At 41.0% G+C, this 20,656-nt stretch overlaps 1 protein-coding gene across 12 annotated transcripts in view; it reads right to left on the bottom strand.

Annotated features, from left to right (window-relative positions):
* Positions 1-17,761, bottom strand: part of LCORL (ligand dependent nuclear receptor corepressor like) — a 167,673-nt gene extending 149,912 nt beyond the window's left edge. For 2 of the 12 annotated variants that reach the window (XM_053901660.1, XM_019453620.2), the window contains exon 1: positions 17,449-17,750. In XM_053901660.1, the coding sequence (XP_053757635.1) occupies positions 17,449-17,599 (151 nt within the window). In that variant the 5' untranslated portion in view covers positions 17,600-17,750. Of the gene's footprint in view, positions 1-16,386; positions 16,825-17,448 lie in introns of those variants that run through there. The other 10 variants (XM_019453621.2, XM_053901661.1, XM_053901655.1 and 7 more) reach the window with 8 other exon arrangements.
* Positions 17,762-20,656: the final 2,895 nt, after the last annotated feature.

Below are 20,656 nucleotides of genomic sequence, written 5' to 3'. Positions count from 1 at the left end.
CTTTGTCTGCCCTACAAGACTGTGCTTCATGCAAACAATCTAATGCATCTGAGTCCCCTAGCACAATGACTGATCCATAAATACTGAAAAAAAATTATGAGGAAGAGATGCACAGGAGGATTACAGCAGATGGCCAAGCTTCCTTTGACACTGAAAATCCTATCATTCTTGATATAAAATAAAAGAGCAATTTTAGAATGATCTAAAGAATGAGAGGGCCAGCAAAAACTCACTCTGTGACAGAGGATGAAAGGATCTGTGGATTCAGACTGATGAGAAGTGTGAAGATAAATAACATAACTTGGTAAAATAAGCTAGATTAGTAAGCTAATGTATACTCACAGGGATATTCAACCCCACTTATAAATGATGCCTATGTCATAATGGAAATATTAAAAGGTCAAATAATAAGGCAAAGGAGAAAAAATAGGTAATGATTAAGCTGATGCCATAATGTTGGTGTGTTAAAAACAAAATTACCAGGGCATTACATTCCTATATTCTGAATGGGTCTAAGGGAGCACAGGCAAAGGAGAGTTAAGATGAAACAATAAATTGTCACTAGCTATCTTCTATTTGATCATTTGCCGTTCTTTGGAAAAGTTCAAAAGAGATAGAAAGGTGATAGCCATCGTTCTTGGAATTAGGATAGAGAGCAACTTTATATCCAGATTAAAAACACTGACAATCTGTGCTGGGGAAAATCCTTGCCCCACTAATTCCATGCTCCTACCACTGGCCATTCCCAACTGAAGGACCAAGAAAGAAATTTGGGTATATTGTTTCTGATTAACCCACATTCATAGAACCCTTAACTGAGATATGTGCCTTTAAATAACAGAAGCCCAAGGCGCCTCGGTGGCTAAGTCAGTTAAGAGCCTGACTTTGGCTCCAGTGGTGATCTCACAGTTTGTGGGTTTGAGCCCACATTGGGCTCTGTGCTGACAGCTTAGAGCCTGGAGCCTGCTTTGGATTCTATGTCTCCCTCTCCCTCTGTGCCCCTTCTCTGCTCGCACTCCATCTCTCTCCTCTCTCTCTCAAAAATAAATAAACATTAAAAAATTTTTTTAAATAACCGAAGCCCCTATTCTCTTCTATTCTTCACCAGGAACAAAGGGCTGAGGAGGTCTAAATCCAGAATTCTTTTCCCTACCATTGAAACTCAGGGTTCTGAAATGAAGCAGAGAACCGCAGTATTTCATAAAGCTTTAGACATGACTACCTGTTCAGGAAAGATCAGACTTGTTAATTTTTTAATCAGGTTTGACCAGGAGAGCAAATATAGACCTGGATCTGAATTCCACCTTCATAAAGTCAGCCTCTCTAAACTTCAGTTTTCTAATCTGTAAAATGAAGATAAAAATTGTGCTAATTTGCATGTGAAAATTAAATGTGATTAAAACATATACACATAGTGTATGACACATGATAAGCACTCAGTAGATATTAGCTATCATTATTCCAAAGAGCAATTCTTAGTGTTGAAAAACCTGCAAGACAATTTACATGTTATTAACTATGTGGTTTTAAGGGCTGAAAGTGATTAATTCAAAGAATGTAATATTTGACTCATAACATTGCTTTTATTTTTTTTTAAGTTTATTTATTTTGAGAGACAGAGAGAGAGAAAGCATGATGGGGAAGGGGTAGAGAGAGGAGAGAATAAGAATCCCAAGCAGGTGCTAACTGGCAGTGCAGAGCCTGACGCGGGGCTCAAACTCACAAACCGTGAGATCGTGACCTGAGCCAAAGTCAGACACTTAGCCAACTGAGTCACCAGGCACCCCTATAAGTTTGCTTTTAAATACTTATTGTTACTTTGTAACAATCTTAAATTTACAGAAAGTGTTTTAATCTTAAGTATGGTAAAAACTTTTATTTTCCAACTATTGGAGAATAAATGGATGTCCCATGACCCTTGAATTCTTCAACAAGTAATTCCTACAGAGGTATTCTCTTACAAATACAAGTATCAAAATCAGGAAATTAACGATGATACTTTAGGCACAAAGCTACTGGACAGTCACTGCTCTTAGGCCCCTTCTCAGTGAATGGTATAGGGCATGTGTATATATACACACACATTTACTTCTATATACTATACACTATGAAAATCATGAGTTCATACCAGTATCTCATTTCCAGTCCAACACTACAGAGAGCATTCTAGTTTTCTCCAATTCCATATTTGTAACTCCCTTCTCAGACAATGAGAGGCCTGGTTCCCATTATCTTTAATATTTATTTTTTTGACCAGTCTCCCTGTATATAGCCAATCTCCCATTGTGGCTGCCTTCCCTTCCCTACAGGGACGCTTTCCTTGACCCTCTCTGCCCCAACACCCCCATGCCTTCTCCATGTATATAACTTCCTCACCTTGTTCAGGTCCCTATTCCTCAAGCCTGGCATCTGTCCTACAAGAATACCTTCCTCCTCCTGTAATACCCTACCTATACTGAGCTGACCCTTCCATTGGGATGCCTTCCTCTCCCCACCCTCAGGCTTTGATATCTTGCACTGGGATGCCTCCATGCACAGACTCCCTCCTCATCCAATCTGCTTCAATACACCCACACTAGGCTACCCTCCTTTCTTTCCCCCCCAACCTTCCAGCAGCTGTCCTCCTTATCATCCTCTTACCCTGCTGAGGTCTAGACACCCCTTTCGAGGACCAACCAACCCTCCCTCATACCAGGTCTACTATCCTTCATAGATACCCTGCCTGGACTCTGACACTTTGCACCAGCATGCCCTTCTAGGCAGATTACTCCTCACCTCTCAAAACTCCATCAACCCACATGGGGACCCTCCTCATCCCTGTCAGGCTCTGACATGCCATTCCTCCAAAAGGACATGGCTCCTTCTCCCACATACACCATCCAGTGTAGACACTTACCCTCACTTGGTCCCATCTGATGGTTTTAGTACTGAATTGTTCAGAAAGGGAAGAGGAAGAGGATAAGGAAAAATTGGTAACATTTTAAAGAAAGAGATACAGTGAATAAATTGGATAAGTATCCACAGTCAGAACTGATTAAAAGCATCATCTCTTTATCAAAGTATCTGTTTTTTTCCACTTAAAAAAACAGTTCTCTATTCTTTCTAAATTTAAAAAGTCACTTGATAAAGAAGTTAGTCTTGTCTTTCTTTTCTCACCAAACATACATTTTACTTAAGTATCTTACACGGGTCTGTAGAAAATCTAGTTCATTAAAAAGAGTGAGTTTAGAAAATATGGTTGTGGGGCACCTGGGTGGCTCAGTTGGTTAGGCATCTGACTTTTTGGCTCAGGTCTTGATCTCATGGTTCCTGAGTTGAGCCCAGGATCAGGCTCTGTGCTAAGTGTGGAGCTTGCTTAGGATTCTCTCTCTCTCCCTCGCCCTTTCACCCTGTATGCGCACTCTCTCAAAATAAATACGCTAAAAAAAAAAAAAAAAAAAAAAAAAAAAAAAAGAAGAAGAAGAAACATGGTGGTTTCAAACAGTAGAATGAAATATTTTTTTAAACATCCAAAATATGTAAGTTTGACTTGTTTTCAGTATAATAATAGTTGTATCGTTTCCAGTAAACTTACCTCCAGATATAACTGCAAAAAGTAGCTTGGATTATTGGAGGAATAACACCTTTTCCTTGCTCCTTGTTTCTGTGAGGAAGGATGCTTCACAAGCATAATATCAGCCTCTCTTCACCCCTAGGGAAGTGAACTGCCTGATCTAATTGGTGATTTTGCAAAGAATAATTGAGTAGACAGAGCTCAGTTCTGCTCCTTTTCCCCTTGGGAGTCAGCTATTGGGAAAACATACCTGCAGAGAGCTCATATTTTGTTCTGCTTCCCTAGTATGCCTAGAACAGGGTGGCTAAGTTGGCCTATGCCAGACCACGTGATTCTCCCAAGCTGTTCCTCTAACCTGATCTAATCAGCAATAGAAGTGATATTCTGGCTCCTATCTTTTTCCTTGTTTCATTTTTCAAGTTGTTCAGAACCCAGACAGAAAAGAAGGGTGCCATTTGCAAGTACTTCAGCAATCCAACATCTTAATTAATATATTGAGGTGGAGATTGCTCATTTCCCAGTTTTGACTTAAAAGGGCTGCTTCAATTTGAGCTTCTTAAAACTATTACAAACAAAAAAACCCCTTAAACCTGAACCAACAGCAGATGTTCAAAATGAACATAAGCCAACTTATCTGATCATGCTTATTAGCCATTAAAAAAAGAAAAACTTCAAGACTCATAATTTCCTCCTTATAGAGGCCATAATTTATACTTCTAGTCCCACTCCCTACTCCCAGTCTATATTCCAATGACTCTAGAGTGCTGAATATTCTCAGAATATATCATTATTTAGACTTCTATACCTTTTGCTTTTACTATCCCTCTGCCTGTTCCCTCCACCCTACTCTCCTGCTAGATTATTTAACTTAGGGATAAGAGAACTATGGTCTATAGGCCAAATCCAGCTATTTTTGTAAACAATTTTGGAATTTTGTTAACAATTTATTGGAATACAGCCATGCTCATTTATTTATATATTGCTTTTGCACTGTAACAGTAAAGCTGAGTAGCTGCAACAGAGACCATATAACCCCCAAAGCCTAAAATATTTACTACCCAGCCCTTTACATAAAAACTTTTACACAACACAGGAAACCTCATCAACAAAACAAAAGGGCAACCTACTGAATGATATCTGCAGAGAAGATAATCTGCAAATGATATTATCTGGTAAGGGGTTAATATCCAAAATATATAAAGAACATATACAACTCAACACACACACACACACACACACACACACACAAATCCAATTAAAAATGAGATTACCTGAATAAACATTTTTCCAAAGAAGACCTACAGATGGTCAACAGACACATGAAAAGATGCTCAACATCACTCACTAATCATTAGAGGAATGCAAATCAAATCTACAATGAGATATCACCCCACACCAGTCAGAATGGCTACTATCAAAAAGACAAGAAATAACAAGTGCTGAAGAGTATGTGGAGTAAAGGGAGTGCTTCTTCACTTCTGGCAGGAATGTAAAGTGGTGCAGCCACTTTAGGAAACACAGTATGGAGGTTCCTCAAAAAACTGAAAATAGAAACACCATATGATCCACTACTGGGTATTTAGCCACAGAAAACAAAAACACTAATTCAAAAAGATATATGCACCCCTATGTTTACTGCAGCATTATTTACAACAGCCAACCCAAGTGTCCATTGATGGATGGATGAAGATGTGATAGACAGAGACGTAAGTCAGCCATAAAACAAGAATGAGATCTTGCCATTTGTGACAGTACTGATGGGACTAGAGGGTATTATGCTAAGTGAAATAAATCAGAGAAAGCAAGTACCAAATATTTCACTTATATGAGGAATCTAAAAAAACATAAACAAACAAAAAAACCCTAGAATCTTAAATACAGAGAACTGGTGATTGCCAGAGGGAAAGTGGGTGCAAGGATGGGCCCAACAGGCAAAGGAGATTAAGTAGTATAAACTTCCAGGGGCACCTGGATGGCTCAGTCGGTTAAGCATCCAACTTTGGTTAAGCATCCGACTTCCATTCAGGTCATGATCTCACAGTTTGCGAGTTTGAGCCCCGTGTCAGGCTCTGTGTAGACAGCTCAGAGCCTGGAGCCTGCTTCAGATTCTGTGTCCTCCTCTCTCTCTGCCCCTCCCCTGCTGGTACGCACACTTGCTCTCTTTCTCTCTCTCAAAAATAAACATTAAAAAAAAAAGTATAAACTTCTAGTTATAAAATAAATAAATCAGGAGCTGAAAAGTACAGTGTAGGGAATAAAAAAAGTATGCCAACTCTTGCTTTCACTCAATCTTTCGAAGTTTCATCATTTCAGATCCTTCAAATCAAAATTAATTGCTCCCTCTTCTGTCTTTCCATTATATTATACCAACTCTGATACTTAACATCCCTGACAACTGTGAGTGCTTTAATAAAAGCAAAGTCTAAGCCCTATTTCTTATACACTAAGCTTTTTACACACCCACAGTCCCCACCTCTCCCAACAATTTTCATTCTTAGGGGAAGTATTTTGAAAGAAGCTTCTGCCCTTTTCTCTACCCCTTATTGAGTCCTCCCAAAGGAAAGAAGAATGACTAATATTGGCAGCAACCTGATAGTTGTTCCTAGTGGGATGAATTGTTGTTTTAAAGGTCACTTTTCATGCATGGCCAAGCTTCCCTCTTACTCTGCCTAGATGGTCACACCTTAGCAATAAGCAAATCACATGGTAAACTCACCAAGTTCTACCAGGCACAGAACTTCCCAGTATTTTAGAAGAGGTCTACAGTTCTAACTGCTCTATCTTTGATTGTTGGTAAGGTCAATTCAGGAGGACAGGGAGTAAAGAAGTCTGATTTGTCCATACAACCTCACCATTTAAATTTATTTATTTATTTTGAGAGAGACCATGAGAGCACGAGCAGGGAGAGGGTCAGAGAGAGAGAGAGAATCCCAAGCAGGCTCCACTTGGTCAGCGGTCAGCTCAGAGCCAAACACGGAGCCAAACTCACGAAACTGTTGAGATCATGACCTGAGCTAAAATCAAGAATCAGATGCTTAACCGACTGAGCCACCCAGGAACCCCAATACAACCTAATTACCTAAAAAGCTAACATTTTGATCTTTGAGTCCTAAGTCTATTTCCAGTTCAGAACCCAATAAGGAAGAAACATAGAATTAAATGCCCCCCCCCCCCCATCAACTGCCACACAGTAGGACTCAAGATCTGTGAGGATTAACTGACAACAGTAAATTAATTGGAAAAAAATCATTTCTTTAAATTGTATAACATTAATTCCACACATATCTTAGTGATGAACTTAATTAGGAAAAAATTTTTGAAGGAAAAAAAAGAGATACATTTAGAGATCACATTCAGTGACTCAAACCAAGCCCATCCTATTTATCTGTCTCAACATATTGTTGCTATCAAGTCTGAGATTAATTAAATAACATACAAACTAATCATTGATATTACTGATTCAAAAAAGCAGTCCCCACCATAATGGTATCTCCTATTTAAGAAACAAACATCCCTAGACCCCAGGGTCTTCCAATTACTGCCCCTTTTATCTTTTTCCTCACAATGTAGCTTCTCAAATGAGTAGTCTAATAATCCTTTATATACATCTCTTATTTTTCTAACCTATTACAATGTGGCTTCCCTCCCCACCATACTGCTGCAATTTACTAATAATGTCACTTAGAACCTCCATGTTGCCAAAAACAATGTATACTTCCCTATTTCAAGATACTTAACATCTCAACAACATGTAACAATCTCCTCTTAGATTTGGCGATACTACTCTTTCCTGGTTTTCCTACTTATAGCCTGGTGTCTTACTTTTCAGTGTAAAAGTTCAGTGGCCTTACCTTGGGGCTCCTCTTCATCTGCCCAGGGAATGTTAAGATTTCTTAAGACATGGTATAGAGTACTCTACTCTCTAATTATCCCTTACCCCTAGGTAATCTCATCCATTTCCATGGATGTAAATATCGTCCTCTTTTTAAATGTTTATTTATTTATTTTGAGGAGGGAGAGGAAGAGAGAATGAGTGGGGGAAGGGCAGAGGGAGAGGGAGAGAGAATCCCAAGCAGGCTCCACGCTGTCAGCACAGAGCCCAAGGCAGGGTTCAATCCCATGAACCTTAAGATCATGACCTGAGCTGAAATCAACAGTTGGATGTTTAACTGACTGAGCCACCCAGGCACCCCTAAATATCATCTTTATGCTGATAATTCCTTAATTTATATCTTTAGCACAGAAAAAAAAAAAAAAAACTACTGTGTAAGTATTACAGCACCTTTCCCCAAAACAAAAAATAGTGAGCATGTAAGGACAGATATTATCTTAGTTTACAGAAAAATGACTTGTGCCAAAGGCTATAATGATTAAGGCTAAGAAAAAAAAACCATATTCCTTCAATTCTTAGTCCTTTCTACCATTTGTTAGGACTCAGTCCCTTGTCCCTAAATGATTTACTACTTAAATATGAATACTACTGGGCAAGTTACTTCCTACATACAAACCTTGCACATACCCATCAGAAACAAATTGGCCAGGGCACCTGGGTGGCTCCACTGTTTGAGTGTCGGACTCTTGATTTTGGCTCAGGTCAAGCCCCATGACGGGTTCTGGGCTGCCAGCATGGAGCCTGCTTGGGATTCTCTGTCTCCCTCTCTCTCTCTGCCCCTCCCCTGCTCACTCTCTATGTCTCTCTCTCTCAAAATAAATAAATGAATATTTAAAAAAGAAAAAAAAAGAAATGAATTGGCCAATCTGAATGAATTAATGAAAGCTTGTTTTTCAGTAAATACTTTAGAAAAGACTCTAGGTTACAATTACAAGTTACTGAGGATGCAGGGTAGAACATACAACTAAAAAGATACTCAAGAATTTGGGGCAATGTATACAAAAAAGAAGTAAAAGCAGATGAAAATGTATAGGCTGTCTAAAGAAGAAGCTAGACATACAAATAAGGAAGAAGCAGTCTAGTAAGTTATGATGTACTTCCTGAATATGGTTATTAGTATTTACTTGATGAAGAAAGACAAATGGGAGATATTACTGCTTTGTAAACTACAAACCAAAGCAGTTGTTTCAAATAATGATTTAATATAGACTGAAACACAATAAAACCAGCAATGCAGATATTGATATAAACCAAAATCTTATCTGAATCTCCCCAAAGTGCTTACTTCATGATAAAAACTGAATCTATGAGACAGTGCAAACAAAGTAATAATAACTTGACAACAAATAAAATAAAAAAGAAAAACAAGAAGTGAATGTAAGTGAGGTTAGGTTTCTTGTCAATTATGAGAAAACTGTATAAAATGAGAGGAGATAGAGAAAAGTGATCCTTCATTAAGTTTCACATTCTCTTACCTTCTGTGGTGAATGAAAACTTTTGAAAGAATTGCTTAATGATAGATTCAGCCCTAAGTATGGACTCTAATAAAGTTAAATGGGTCCCCAAAATTTTGAACCTACGAATTTAGTGATAACCAACTGTTATCACCCATGAATGCTGGCTATATATATATATATATATATATATATATATATATATATATATATATATATATATACCAAGAAGAAGGAATACTATCAAAAAAGAAAAAGATAGGAAGTCCACACACAAAATGTAGAATAAATGAAAGACTAGATTTACTAATAAGGGAGAAAAAATTGCATGCCCCAAAATCTACATGCCTTTGTTGCTTTCTCCTCTCAAGACTGCACTGTTGTAGAGTTAAACACCAGGGCTGAAAGTCAGACAAGTCAGGGGAGCATGGGGGAAATACATAATAACAACTTCTCAAGGTGCACAGCCAAGCCTTGAGGGATACACATATATAGCCAGTCACCAGAAGTAGTATGGACATGAAGAGACCAACCTGTAGCCTCTAACATTTGCAAAAATACAAAATTCGCACACTACTTGTTTCTAAGGATGGCAGAACTTTACCCTCCCAAGTATAAAATAATCCAGGAGTATAAGGGATTTCAAATTTTACATGTAAAATCCATTGACGTGCCTATTTAAAAAAATTTTTTAACGTTTATTTTTGAGAGAGAGAGAGAGAGAGAGAGAGTGAGTGGGAGAGGGGCAGAGAGAGAGGGAGACACAGAATCTGAAGCAGGCTCCAGGCTCTGACCTGTTAGCACAGAGCCTAACACAGGGCTTGAACCCACAAACCGCGAGATACAACCTGAGCCAAAGTGAGACGCTTAACAGACTGAGCCACCCAGGTGCCCCAGACATGCCTATTTTAAAGACATACTGGATACATGTCTTAAATACCCAACTACTCATTATCAACACAGATTCCATTTTCCTGGTGAACATTATTAGTGCCATAATTTACACCTTTTTAAATGGGTAAAAAATTGGCTACAGCCAAGTGCCAAGGTTTTTGGGTGGCTGACCCATCCATACCAGTCTTCATCAAATTAAGATTTCTTTTTTTTAAATTTTTTTTTCAACGTTTTTTATTTATTTTTGGACAGAGAGAGACAGAGCATGAACAGGGGAGGGGCAGAGAGAGAGGGAGACACAGAATCGGAAACAGGCTCCAGGCTCCGAGCCATCAGCCCAGAGCCTGACGCGGGGCTCGAACTCACGGACCGCGAGATCGTGACCTGGCTGAAGTCGGACGCTTAACCGACTGCGCCACCCAGGCGCCCCAGATTTCTAAGTAAATCTACCCTTTTGGAATTTACATGGCAGTAATGAAAAGATGACGAAGAGGTTTGTGGGGAGACAAAAGATCAGAAGGCAAGAAGTAGCCAGAAAGAAATGTCAAGTTGATTATCTAAAATTTTATTTACCTGGACTGCCCTATCTTTTAAGTGTCACAGCTCTATGAGTCGCTCCCATAACTTCTTCACAGGTTAAAAATAGAGGAAGAGACTATCCTCTAACACTGATACTGCTATTATAAATGGCACAGGTAGTTTGGAAGAAAGTTGCACTCTACAAACACTTGCAGAGTGCAAAGCTCTAAGGAAGCATAAAATACAGAGTAGGTACCAACAAAGAGTAGCTGCAAGATGATCTAGTATGATCTAGTAGGATACGGATTTTTTTTTTTTTAATGAATTTAAACTAATTTCTTGTATTCAGTTACTACAAAGCCAAAAGATTCCTTAGAGTGTAGGAAGGCATCAAATGTCTTTTTAGTCACTCCATATAAAGACAGGATTATACTAAATGATATACTGTGATTCTAAAACCCTGACTCTGTGGCTCTAAACTAACCTTAATACAGATAATGCAAGCCCTCACTATCTTTTCCACTAACATGCCTCATGATCCTTTTATCGTGTACCAGCATTCCCACCAGACAGAATCTACTGGCAAAAGCATAAAGCTCAAAGCTGCTAATAACTTGTATAAATCACTAATAATAACACCTAAAATTTATGGAATGTTTTTTATATGGCAGACACATATTAGCATATATCAACATAATTAATTCTCAAGCCACTTTATTATCTCCAATTTACAGATAAGAAACTAAAGTACAGAGAGATTAGGCAACTTGTGAGTTGTAACACTAGGTTTCAAAGGTAGTCTAGCTCCAGAGCTTACTTATTTGCTGTATTAGTCTATACAAATAAAAGATTTGGGGGAAGATAAATTAAGCTATAGGTGTGGTTATTATCAACAATCTGAAGTAAGTGGCACCATGGTATCAAGAGTTGGCTGGAGCTACTACCCCACAGAACTACGTCGGGCAACGAGGTAGCCATTTGCCACATGTGGCTAATAAGCACCTGAAATGTGGCTAGTTCAAATTAAGATGTGCTAGATGTATAAAATATCTGATTTCAGGGGCACCTGGGTGGCTCAGTCAGTTAAGCGTCTGACTTCAGCTGAGGTCATGATCTCATGGTTCCTGGGTTTGAGCCCCACGTCAGGCTCTGTGCTGACAGCTCAGAGCCTAGAGCCTGCTTCGGATTCTGTGTCCCCCTCTCTCTCTGCTCCTCCCCTGTTTGTGCTCTCACTCTCTCTCTCTCTCTCTCTCTCTCTCAAAAATAAACATTAAAAAAAAGTTTTAAATACCTGATTTCAAAAATTAAATATTACAAAAGAATTGAAACGAACTCATTAATAATTTTTGTATGGATTAATGTTAAAATATTTTGAACACACTGGCCTAGAAAATGTGCTTTTCCATAAGAGACTGTTAAAAACTGAGAACAAACTGAGGGTTGATGGGGGGTGGGAGGGAGGGCAGGGTGGGTGATGGGTATTGAGGAGGGCACCTTTTGGGATGAGCACTGGGTGTTGTATGGAAACCAATTTGACAGTAAATTTCATATATTAAAAAATTAAAAAAAAAAAAAAAAGAAAAAAAAGAAAATGTGCTTTTCAAATGTGGCTACCAGAAATTTTAAATTAAATATTTGGCTCCCATTATATTTCTACTGCATAACACCGGTATGTAGGGAATAAACTGGAGTTTATAGAATGATTCTAATCAAATCTTTGCCATTTTGTTTTGATGTAGCAACCTTAGGCAAATCAGTTACATTGAGTATTAGCTTTTGTATCAGAAAAATAGGGTTTAAAAACAGCGCTGAAACCTAGTGTTCAGATTTTGGTATCTATCTCTATTCTACACTAAAAAGAATGGAGATGCTCCTTGGAGAAATGGATGATTTAAGGGCTGGGACAGGTTAAGTACAAGATTAACCTGGAATATCTTATTTTGGCAGGAAGTGCTCAAAAAATCATTTGAGGGGCGCCTGGGTGGCTCAGTTGGTTAAGCATCCGACTCTTGGTTTCAGCTCAGGTCGTGATCTCAAGGTTCATGAGATCGAGCCCCACATCGGGCTCTACGCTGACAGCATGGAGCCTGCTCGGGATTCTCTCTCTTCCCTTCCCCTGCTCAGGTGCTTGCACATGCTCTCTCTCTCTCATAAAATAAATGAACTTTAAAAAAAAAAAATCATTTGAGAGATAAGGGTGAGAGGGGTTGTAGAAAGGTGTGATTTGTAAAAAACACTGGAACCAGCTTGATGAGGCACCCAAAGGCCAAACCTGAGACAATCTGGGATCAAAATAATGACAGAAATGGATGTAACCATTAAATAAAGTAAGAATCCATGAGTTCAGGGGTGCCTGTCAGTTGAACATCCAACTCTTGATTTTGGCTCAGGTCATGATTCCAGGGTCTTGGGATAAAGCCCTGCATCAGGCTCCACATTGAGCGTGGAGCCTGCTTAAGATTCTCTCTCTTGCTCTCTCTCTCTCTCTCTCTCTCTCCCTCTCCCTCCCTTTCTCTCTCTCTCTCCCCCTCTCTCCCTCTCTCTCCCCAGCTCATAGGTGCGCTCTCTCTAAAAAAATAAAAATAAAAATAAAAATAATAATAATAATCCAGGAGTTCATACAAATAGAAATAACTGGATAAATAAATAGTGGAGAGGAGATGGGAAAGATGGCTTTATGACAGAATACCAACTACTAATTATAGAAGGAATGGTGAAGATAGAAAATCATGAAAGGATGTTAAAACTTGTGAGTGAAATATGGGTGTGACTATGTAGATATTCTGTTCCTCTAAACATTTTCCCATAAATTACATATCAATTACAAAAGGATAAATAGTAACTTTCAGGGAGAAATACGGAGAACACCACCTTAACCAAATTTTCAAACCTAGTATCATCACATTGGGACAAACCAACATCACGAACCTCAAGATATGATGTACTGATAAAGAGAGAATATCTCTTTAGAGGTATTCCTGCCAAAAATGTATAACCAATCTAGTCATGAGAAAACAATAGACAAATTCAAATTGAGGGACATTGTACAAAATAACCATTCTGTACTTTTAAAAAATGTCAAGGTCAAGAAATACAAGAAAGGCTGAGGAAGTGTTCCACGTTAAGAGAGACTAAAGAGATAGGACTAAAGAGATCACAGGATACATGATGTGGGGTGGGGGGAGGAAGGGGACTAATAGATAAAAGATAAAAATTGAGCATGAATTATGAAATAGATAATAGTATTATATCATTTTTAAATGCCCTGGTTTTAATAATATACTGTGATTAGGTAAGATAATGTCCTTGGTTTTAGGAAATATACACTGAAGAATTTAGGCGTAGAGAGGTATGATGTCACCAAATTATCCTCAAATGATTCAGAAAAAATAAGAATAGATAAATAGATACAAGGCAATAATGATAAAGCAAATGCAGCAAAATGTAATACAACTGGTGAATGTGGGTAAAGGTATACAGGAGTTCCTTGTACTATTCTTCCAACTTTTCTTGTAAATTTGAAATTTTATCAAAATTAAAAGTTAAGAAAAAGTAGAAAAACAAAAACTTGGCCTGTCTCCCAGACTGACTATCCTAATGGACTATACAAGTTCTGGTAATGCTTAAAAATATGCTAATGCATTTCCTTTATCCTCAACTTTACTTTGTTTTAAATTTTATGACTTATCAGATACTAACTGTATTATATATTCCATAAAATCCAGGACTTTGTCTGTTATCACTTAATGAGTCATAGTCATAGTCATAATGAGTACTAGGATACTATTTATTAAATCCAGTAAGCACTCAAACATTTGTTAGCTGAGCATACTCAAAATTATAGTATAGGATGATGATAGAAAAATAATCGAATTATAAATTGTAAATAGAGCTACTGATTAGGACACAGAATTTGTAGAACAACTTTTCAATTAAATTATAAAGAAAAACCAGGAATAAAGTACAGAGTAGTCAGAAATCTAACCTAAAGACATGAGTTCCACAAATAGAGAAAGGCAAACATCACTTTCCTTATCAAGGGTTAAACATCTTAGCTAACTACCAGCAGTCATGACAACTAAAATGATCTTTTTCCTCCATGAAATTAGAATAATATAGATGAGTTATTTAAAAAAATCAGGTTACTTTAAAAACCTAGGCTAAGAACTGAGATTTAAAATTTCACTACTGGCTCAATATTAATTTGTTATATGACCCTAAATTACTGCTTACAATTCCTATGTCTCATTTCAAAATAAGACTTTTGGTGGTGGGGGCGGGAGGGGGCGGGGCGACGCGTGGGTGGCTCAGTCAGTTGAGCATCCAACTTCGGCTCAAGTTATGATCTCGCTGTTCACCAGTTCAAGCCCTGCAATCAGCTTTGTGTTGACAGCTCAGAGCCTGAAGCCTGCTTCAGATTCTGTGTCTCCCTCTCTCTGCTCGTACTCTGTCTCTCTCTCTCTCTCAAAAACAAATAAACATTTAAAAAAAAAAAAAAGACTTGGGTCATTTCATTTTCTTTTCAAAGGTACAAAGTGTAATGTTTTATAAAAATTATTTCAAGCAATAAGAGCACTGAATATATTCAATGCAAAAATACATACATATAAATATTCACACACATGCAAAGGAAAAAGAATATGGCTTTTTTGTAAATATGTTTACATAGTACTGAAAGTAAGCACATTAATAGCAAGAGGCAATTTAAAATAATTACACAAACTACATTTAATCCCAATTCACACTATGAATAGGTGCTTCACATATAGGATACTGGGGGGGGGGGGGGGAACCCAATCAACAAGTGTATATCCTGTTTAAAGGAGTTTTACTGTTTATTTCAAAATAACAATGACAAAAAGTATGAGATGGATTTTGCTAGGTCTCCTGACTGGGACTATGGGAAACATTTCTCAAATATAATTAGAGCCCAGGAAAAAATTTCCTTTCAAATACAGTACAGTTATACACATTACATTAAAAATGTAATATAGAGATTGCATGTTAGACATACCACATCCACTCAATTTTCAATGTCTTCCAATCCTACTTGAGTATCCAAGTAGGTAAAGCAGAAAGATATTCTAAACCCCCTTTTCCATCAAAGCCAACATCGTGTTTAATTAAAATTTGACAACTTTTCAGAAATACACATATTTTTGTGATACAGAGCCATATTTCATGGATCTAAGTAAGAAGATACGGGAAAAAACCCAAAGAATTCTAAAACATAAAAACTGACCTAAGACGCCTCCGAATTACTGTGTGCCGCGGCAAAACTTAACACAATTATATCGTGAGCCAGGGTTTCAATGCTGTCATCCTGCCTGATTCTAACCCAACGAACTCAACAATTTCTACACAGGTTGTCAGTGGAACAGATCTTTAGATAAGCAATTGTGAAAACGGGTCCATTTTGTATTTAGGAAGCACTAGCAACAGTCAGCTTAACATTTTTATAAAAGAATAATACCGTGAAGGTTTTTTTTTTTTTTTTACTTTTTTTTAAGAACTAAATCATTCATAAATACTTGACTAAAGAAAGCTATTTCCCAGAATGTTTCCCTAAATAAAACTAAAATATATTTTATAAGGGTAAAACATTAAGTTGCCTAAAGTGAACTTAAATGCTCCTAGTCAGAGCAATCTTCTTTCTTGTCATTTCCCTATTTCCACCGTTTTCTGCAGTGCACATTTCTGAGCTGAGGCTGTATTAGTTTATCCTACCACTATCTCCTTTTCACTAGTGAAAAACGAGAAAGATCTTCAGGCTAACCAAACAAATCTGAGAGGGGTGGGGGAAAAGGGGCGCGAGGTGGCGCAAGAACAGATGGAAAGAAGGTGAGAGAGTTGTTTTCTTAAGGCACTAAGGTTACTCCTCAACTCCAAATGCTAAGATTTAATCGCCAGTGGAGCAAGCTGCTGCCGCTATCCATCCACTTCTTAAGACAATGCAACCCTCCTTTCTACCTCTTTCCCCTACTCTCCTACCCGCAACCGCCTTCCAAAACAAACAGGCACAACACACCCCATCCCATAACCCTCCTTGTCCCTTCTGTGCCCACTAAACCAACCTGCTGGATAACAGCTCCTCGCATACGTCTCACTCAGACAAAAAAGCGACGGCGGCACGGTGGGGAGTTCCCACCACCTCCTGCCACCCCGAGCAACCCGCAGAATGACAGCCCCAAGCCCAGAAGTTTGTAGCAAAACGATTCCCACCCCACCAAAAGGGAAGACCGAATTACAAGAGAACGGGGATGGGAGGTGGGGAGGGCGACGTGCGTGTACATGCAGGGAAGGGTCCATCACATGACAGTACAAGAGGACCAGAGTCGTCCCGGCGTCCGCGAGGAGGAAAGGGGGGCGGGGGGAGAAGGGTGCCGTCGCCATGGCAACACCCCCCATCCGTCCAGACTTCCAAAGAGGGAGGAAGAACTTCAAATCCCAACCGTCAGCGCTCGAGCAGCTCCTTCTTAAAGGGGTACACACAGCGCCGCCGCCGCCGCGGCCGCCGCCGAGCGCGAGAGGGCAGAGTTGGGTGCCCCCGCCCCTCGGGCGACGCCCCCGCCGCCCCTCGCCCCCAGCCGGCCCACCCGGGACCCCCGCCCCGCGAGCGCCCGGGGGTCGCCCCGGTCCTAGTCACCGGTAACTCGGCCGCGTCTACCCGCCCGGCCCCCGGCGGCGAGAAGGGGGTGTGTGTGCGCCCGGCGGGGGCGCGGACCAGCCCGCCTTCCTCCCGCCGGCCCTGCCCGCAGGCTCCCCTCCGCCCCGGCGCCGACCCACCGGGCCGCTGCCTCCCCCCGACAGGGTGGACGGCGGGCGGCGAGGGGGCACCGCGGAGTTTCGGGGAGAGCGCGAGCCAGAGGCTTCCTCGGGGGCTCGGCGAGCGGGTCCGAACTAACAGTTCCTGAGGAGCCCAAGAGCTGAGAAGGGAAGGAGCGCGAACCGCGCAGGGCGAGAGCCCCCAGACAAAAGGCAAGCGCCGGGGCCGCCGCGCCGCCGCCGCTCCCATCGCGCTCCCCCATTGAACTGACCCGAACGAGAGACTGAACTAACCCCCTCAGCCACAAACTCCTCGGGCTGCTGCAGCCGTCGCCGCGCGGAGCCGGGGCCCCGGCCCGTGTCTCTCTTACCTACACAGTGCATGAGGCGGTGGCGCCAAGAGTCGAGTTCCCGCCGGAATCCTCTCCTCTCCGCCGCGCACCGAGGGCTCCGGCACTGAGCGGCGGCGGCGGCGGCAGCAGCGGCGGCGGCAGCGGCCATTCTCTCTCTTCCCTTGTCCATCTGCGTCCCGCGTCACGCGCCCTCATTTACATACGAGCGGCGCAGGCACGAGGCAGGGGCGCGAGCCCTCGGCGCGAGCCCCGGAGCGCGCACCCCCCGGAGGGGGGGTTGATTGACACGTGTCACTACCTTCCCTCTGCCCTTCCCTCCCCCTCCCACCACTCCCTCAGGGAGAGGCGGGGAGGGAGCGTGAGGAGAAGGAAGCAACCTGCCGCTTCCGCTGACCCCGCCTCCCCATCCACTCCCATCTCCCTCCTCCCGCCGGAGTTTACTCAAGCAAGCCATACCGCTCCCACCGCCCGCGAAAATCCTGAGCGGGAGCGAGAGCCTCGGAGCCCGGCCAGAAACCAGCGTGCTAAATGGAGCGGACTAGCAACGCCTCCCTTCTGACTTCGCGACGCGACTCAGGCCGCCTGGAGACTTCACTTCCCAGGCTCCGTTGCGCCGGGGTCCCGAAGCGGAGCTTGCCGCCGCGACGCGATGCCTGCCGGTCGTTGTAGTCCAGCAGGGATGGACACTCACTAGTTGTCTCACACTTGGGCTTGTAGACTGGCCTCTGACTTCTTTGCGCTGTGCGACTTGTGGGTTTAGCCTCCAACTCGCCATCAGGATTGCGCTGCCAGCGTCGCCTGGTCTGACCCAGCCGCCTTGCATTCTCTGGGCTCCCAGATAGAAGAGCGGTGGAAACCGCCCGAGTTGTCTGCGCTTTGTGCTTTAAGTGTTGGAAACTTTTGGGGGTCACTGTCATCCTGCCACCGGGATGACAGGAATAGAGCAGGAATAGATGCAGCAATAGAGCAAGCCGGCCATTCGGCCGCATCAGAAATAACTGCCAAACATCCAGAGGGAGATGCCAAAGTGACTTCAGTTCCAGGGCAAAGAGATCTCCGAGAGCGAGAGTATTTACAAGGATTAGGAAAAAAGAGGCTTTTCATAGAAAATTATTTACGGGGGGGATTGGGTGTGGCTAGGTGAAAACTCCGAAAGGGGAAACTGTTATGTTCCGCAAAATGTAAACTCCCGTAGGACAGCGACCCACTGAGACGGCTGTACCTTGACATCTCTCACTTCTCTGACTCTAGTACAGTGCATGGCACGGGATTTAGCATTTTACAAATGTTATGGAATAAATTCTACGCTGTGCTAGAGAAAATATTTCTTCTTCAGAGAGAGAGAGAAAACTTTTGATTAAATATAAACTCCAATGACATTTTTTACTTTTGCACCAGAGTGTGCATGAAGTTCTGTATATGTGCAGGGGTCAAGCCAAAGCTAAGACACCCAAAGTTTGCTGAGAAGTACTGTGTATTACCAGAAATGTATGCCCAAGTCTGTGGACAATACGTTTTATTCTTCTTGGAAACTCCTATGCATTCTGAGTTCAGTTCCACCCTCCCTGTTTTGTGGCTTATCCTTATTGGCTTTCTGGATTGCTTGCTTGCTTCCTTTTTTTTTTTCTTCCTATGAAAAAGTGTTTCATTGTTCATTACCTCTCAATAATGAAGATGTAGTTTTACATTTTCACAAAGAAAAAAGGATGAAATTTGAATTTCACAGTCACCCTTCCCAGAATGGTCACAGTTGGAGGAGCAAGTGAAATCACTAGTGAAGATGCTTTCGGAATGATCAATGGATGGAGTGGTGAGGGATGGGAGAGAGGGAAGACTGCAGATGGTTCTCACCAAGCAACCAGATGACTTAAGGAGGCTCCAATCTCTAGAATGTCCCCACTTTCACGATATTCGGAAAGAACATGCATGGCAAACTGGTTCTTCCTGAAACTTACACAAGTCAATTCTACTCGCATTTCATTGACAAAAGCAAACCATATGAGCGTACTATCTTCAAAGGAGCAGGGAAGTATAATTCTTTTTTCTCAGAAGGTAGATAACCCAAATTTACAGGTAAACTGCACCAATGATTACTGCAGTCCATTCTTCTAGTCATCAACCTATAGTTCACTCAACTTATGATACAGAATACATTCACTCCTATCACACATGAGACAATTCTAACATTTTCATTCAGTAAAGGCATTAATCTCAAAGTTCAACATCTCTGGGTGAATCTTGGTAGTCCCTTATTAAAACAGGATAAAACTTCTTTTGTGAAAGATAATCTATCCTCCCTGTTTCTACACATACACACACACACACACACACACACACACACACACACACGTACTCAACAAACAGTGCTGGAATAGTGACAGAATGACCATGGTAAACATTCCTATTTAGAAAGGGGAAGAATGGGAGACACACATGAATAGTTTTAGCAAATATTTTACCACAGCTAGCATGGATTGCCAACTTTCCAGCTACTAACAATAGTTTCCTTGCCACCACCCACTGAGTTTCTAAATCACAGCTACATATTTTAGGTTTTCTGTCATAACTATACCTCCTGGGTACCAATTTCTACTTTAGAATGGACTAGATTATGGTTTAGTAACAGTAACCCAAAATCTCAGAGGTTTAATACAAAGATCCATTTCTTTTATTTCAAGTTTTATTTAAATTCTAGTTAGGTAACATGTATGGTAAAATTGGTTTCAGGTGTAGGATTTAGTGATTCATCACTTACATATAATACCCAGTGCTCATTACAACAAAGATTTATTTCTTAAATTATATGTTCTCTGAAAAGTATCAGGGAGAATGGGGAGAACTGTTCCATGTCCATAAAGGGACCCAAGTTTATGAAGCCCTACCATTTGGAAGCACCCTATGACAAGAAAAATAAGATGCTGAATCACAATCCAGCTTTTAAAAGCTTCTGCCAGAAGTGACATAGTTCCCTGGATGAAGTAAATCATGTGGTCATGCCTAACTTCAAAGGAGAGATATATCAGATAGCTTTAAGGGCATAACAAACCACTCCAAAACTTAATAGCTTAAAACATCAACTATTCATTTAGCTCATGATTGTATGGAATGGAAATTTGTATTAGCCTCCGCCAGACACTTCTCCTGGCCTGGGCTGCGCTTACTTGGGTATTTGTGATTATCTGCCTGTCAGCAAGGCAGCTCTATTTCTGAGGGTGAGCTGACTATC

Source organism: Panthera pardus, unplaced genomic scaffold (assembly GCF_024362965.1).
Source record: "Panthera pardus isolate Hobbes unplaced genomic scaffold, ASM2436296v1 HiC_scaffold_13, whole genome shotgun sequence".
NCBI classification, from domain to species: Eukaryota; Metazoa; Chordata; class Mammalia; order Carnivora; family Felidae; genus Panthera; species Panthera pardus.
Note: the sequence above shows the minus strand (reverse complement) of the source record. Positions and strands in the feature narration are given on the sequence as shown.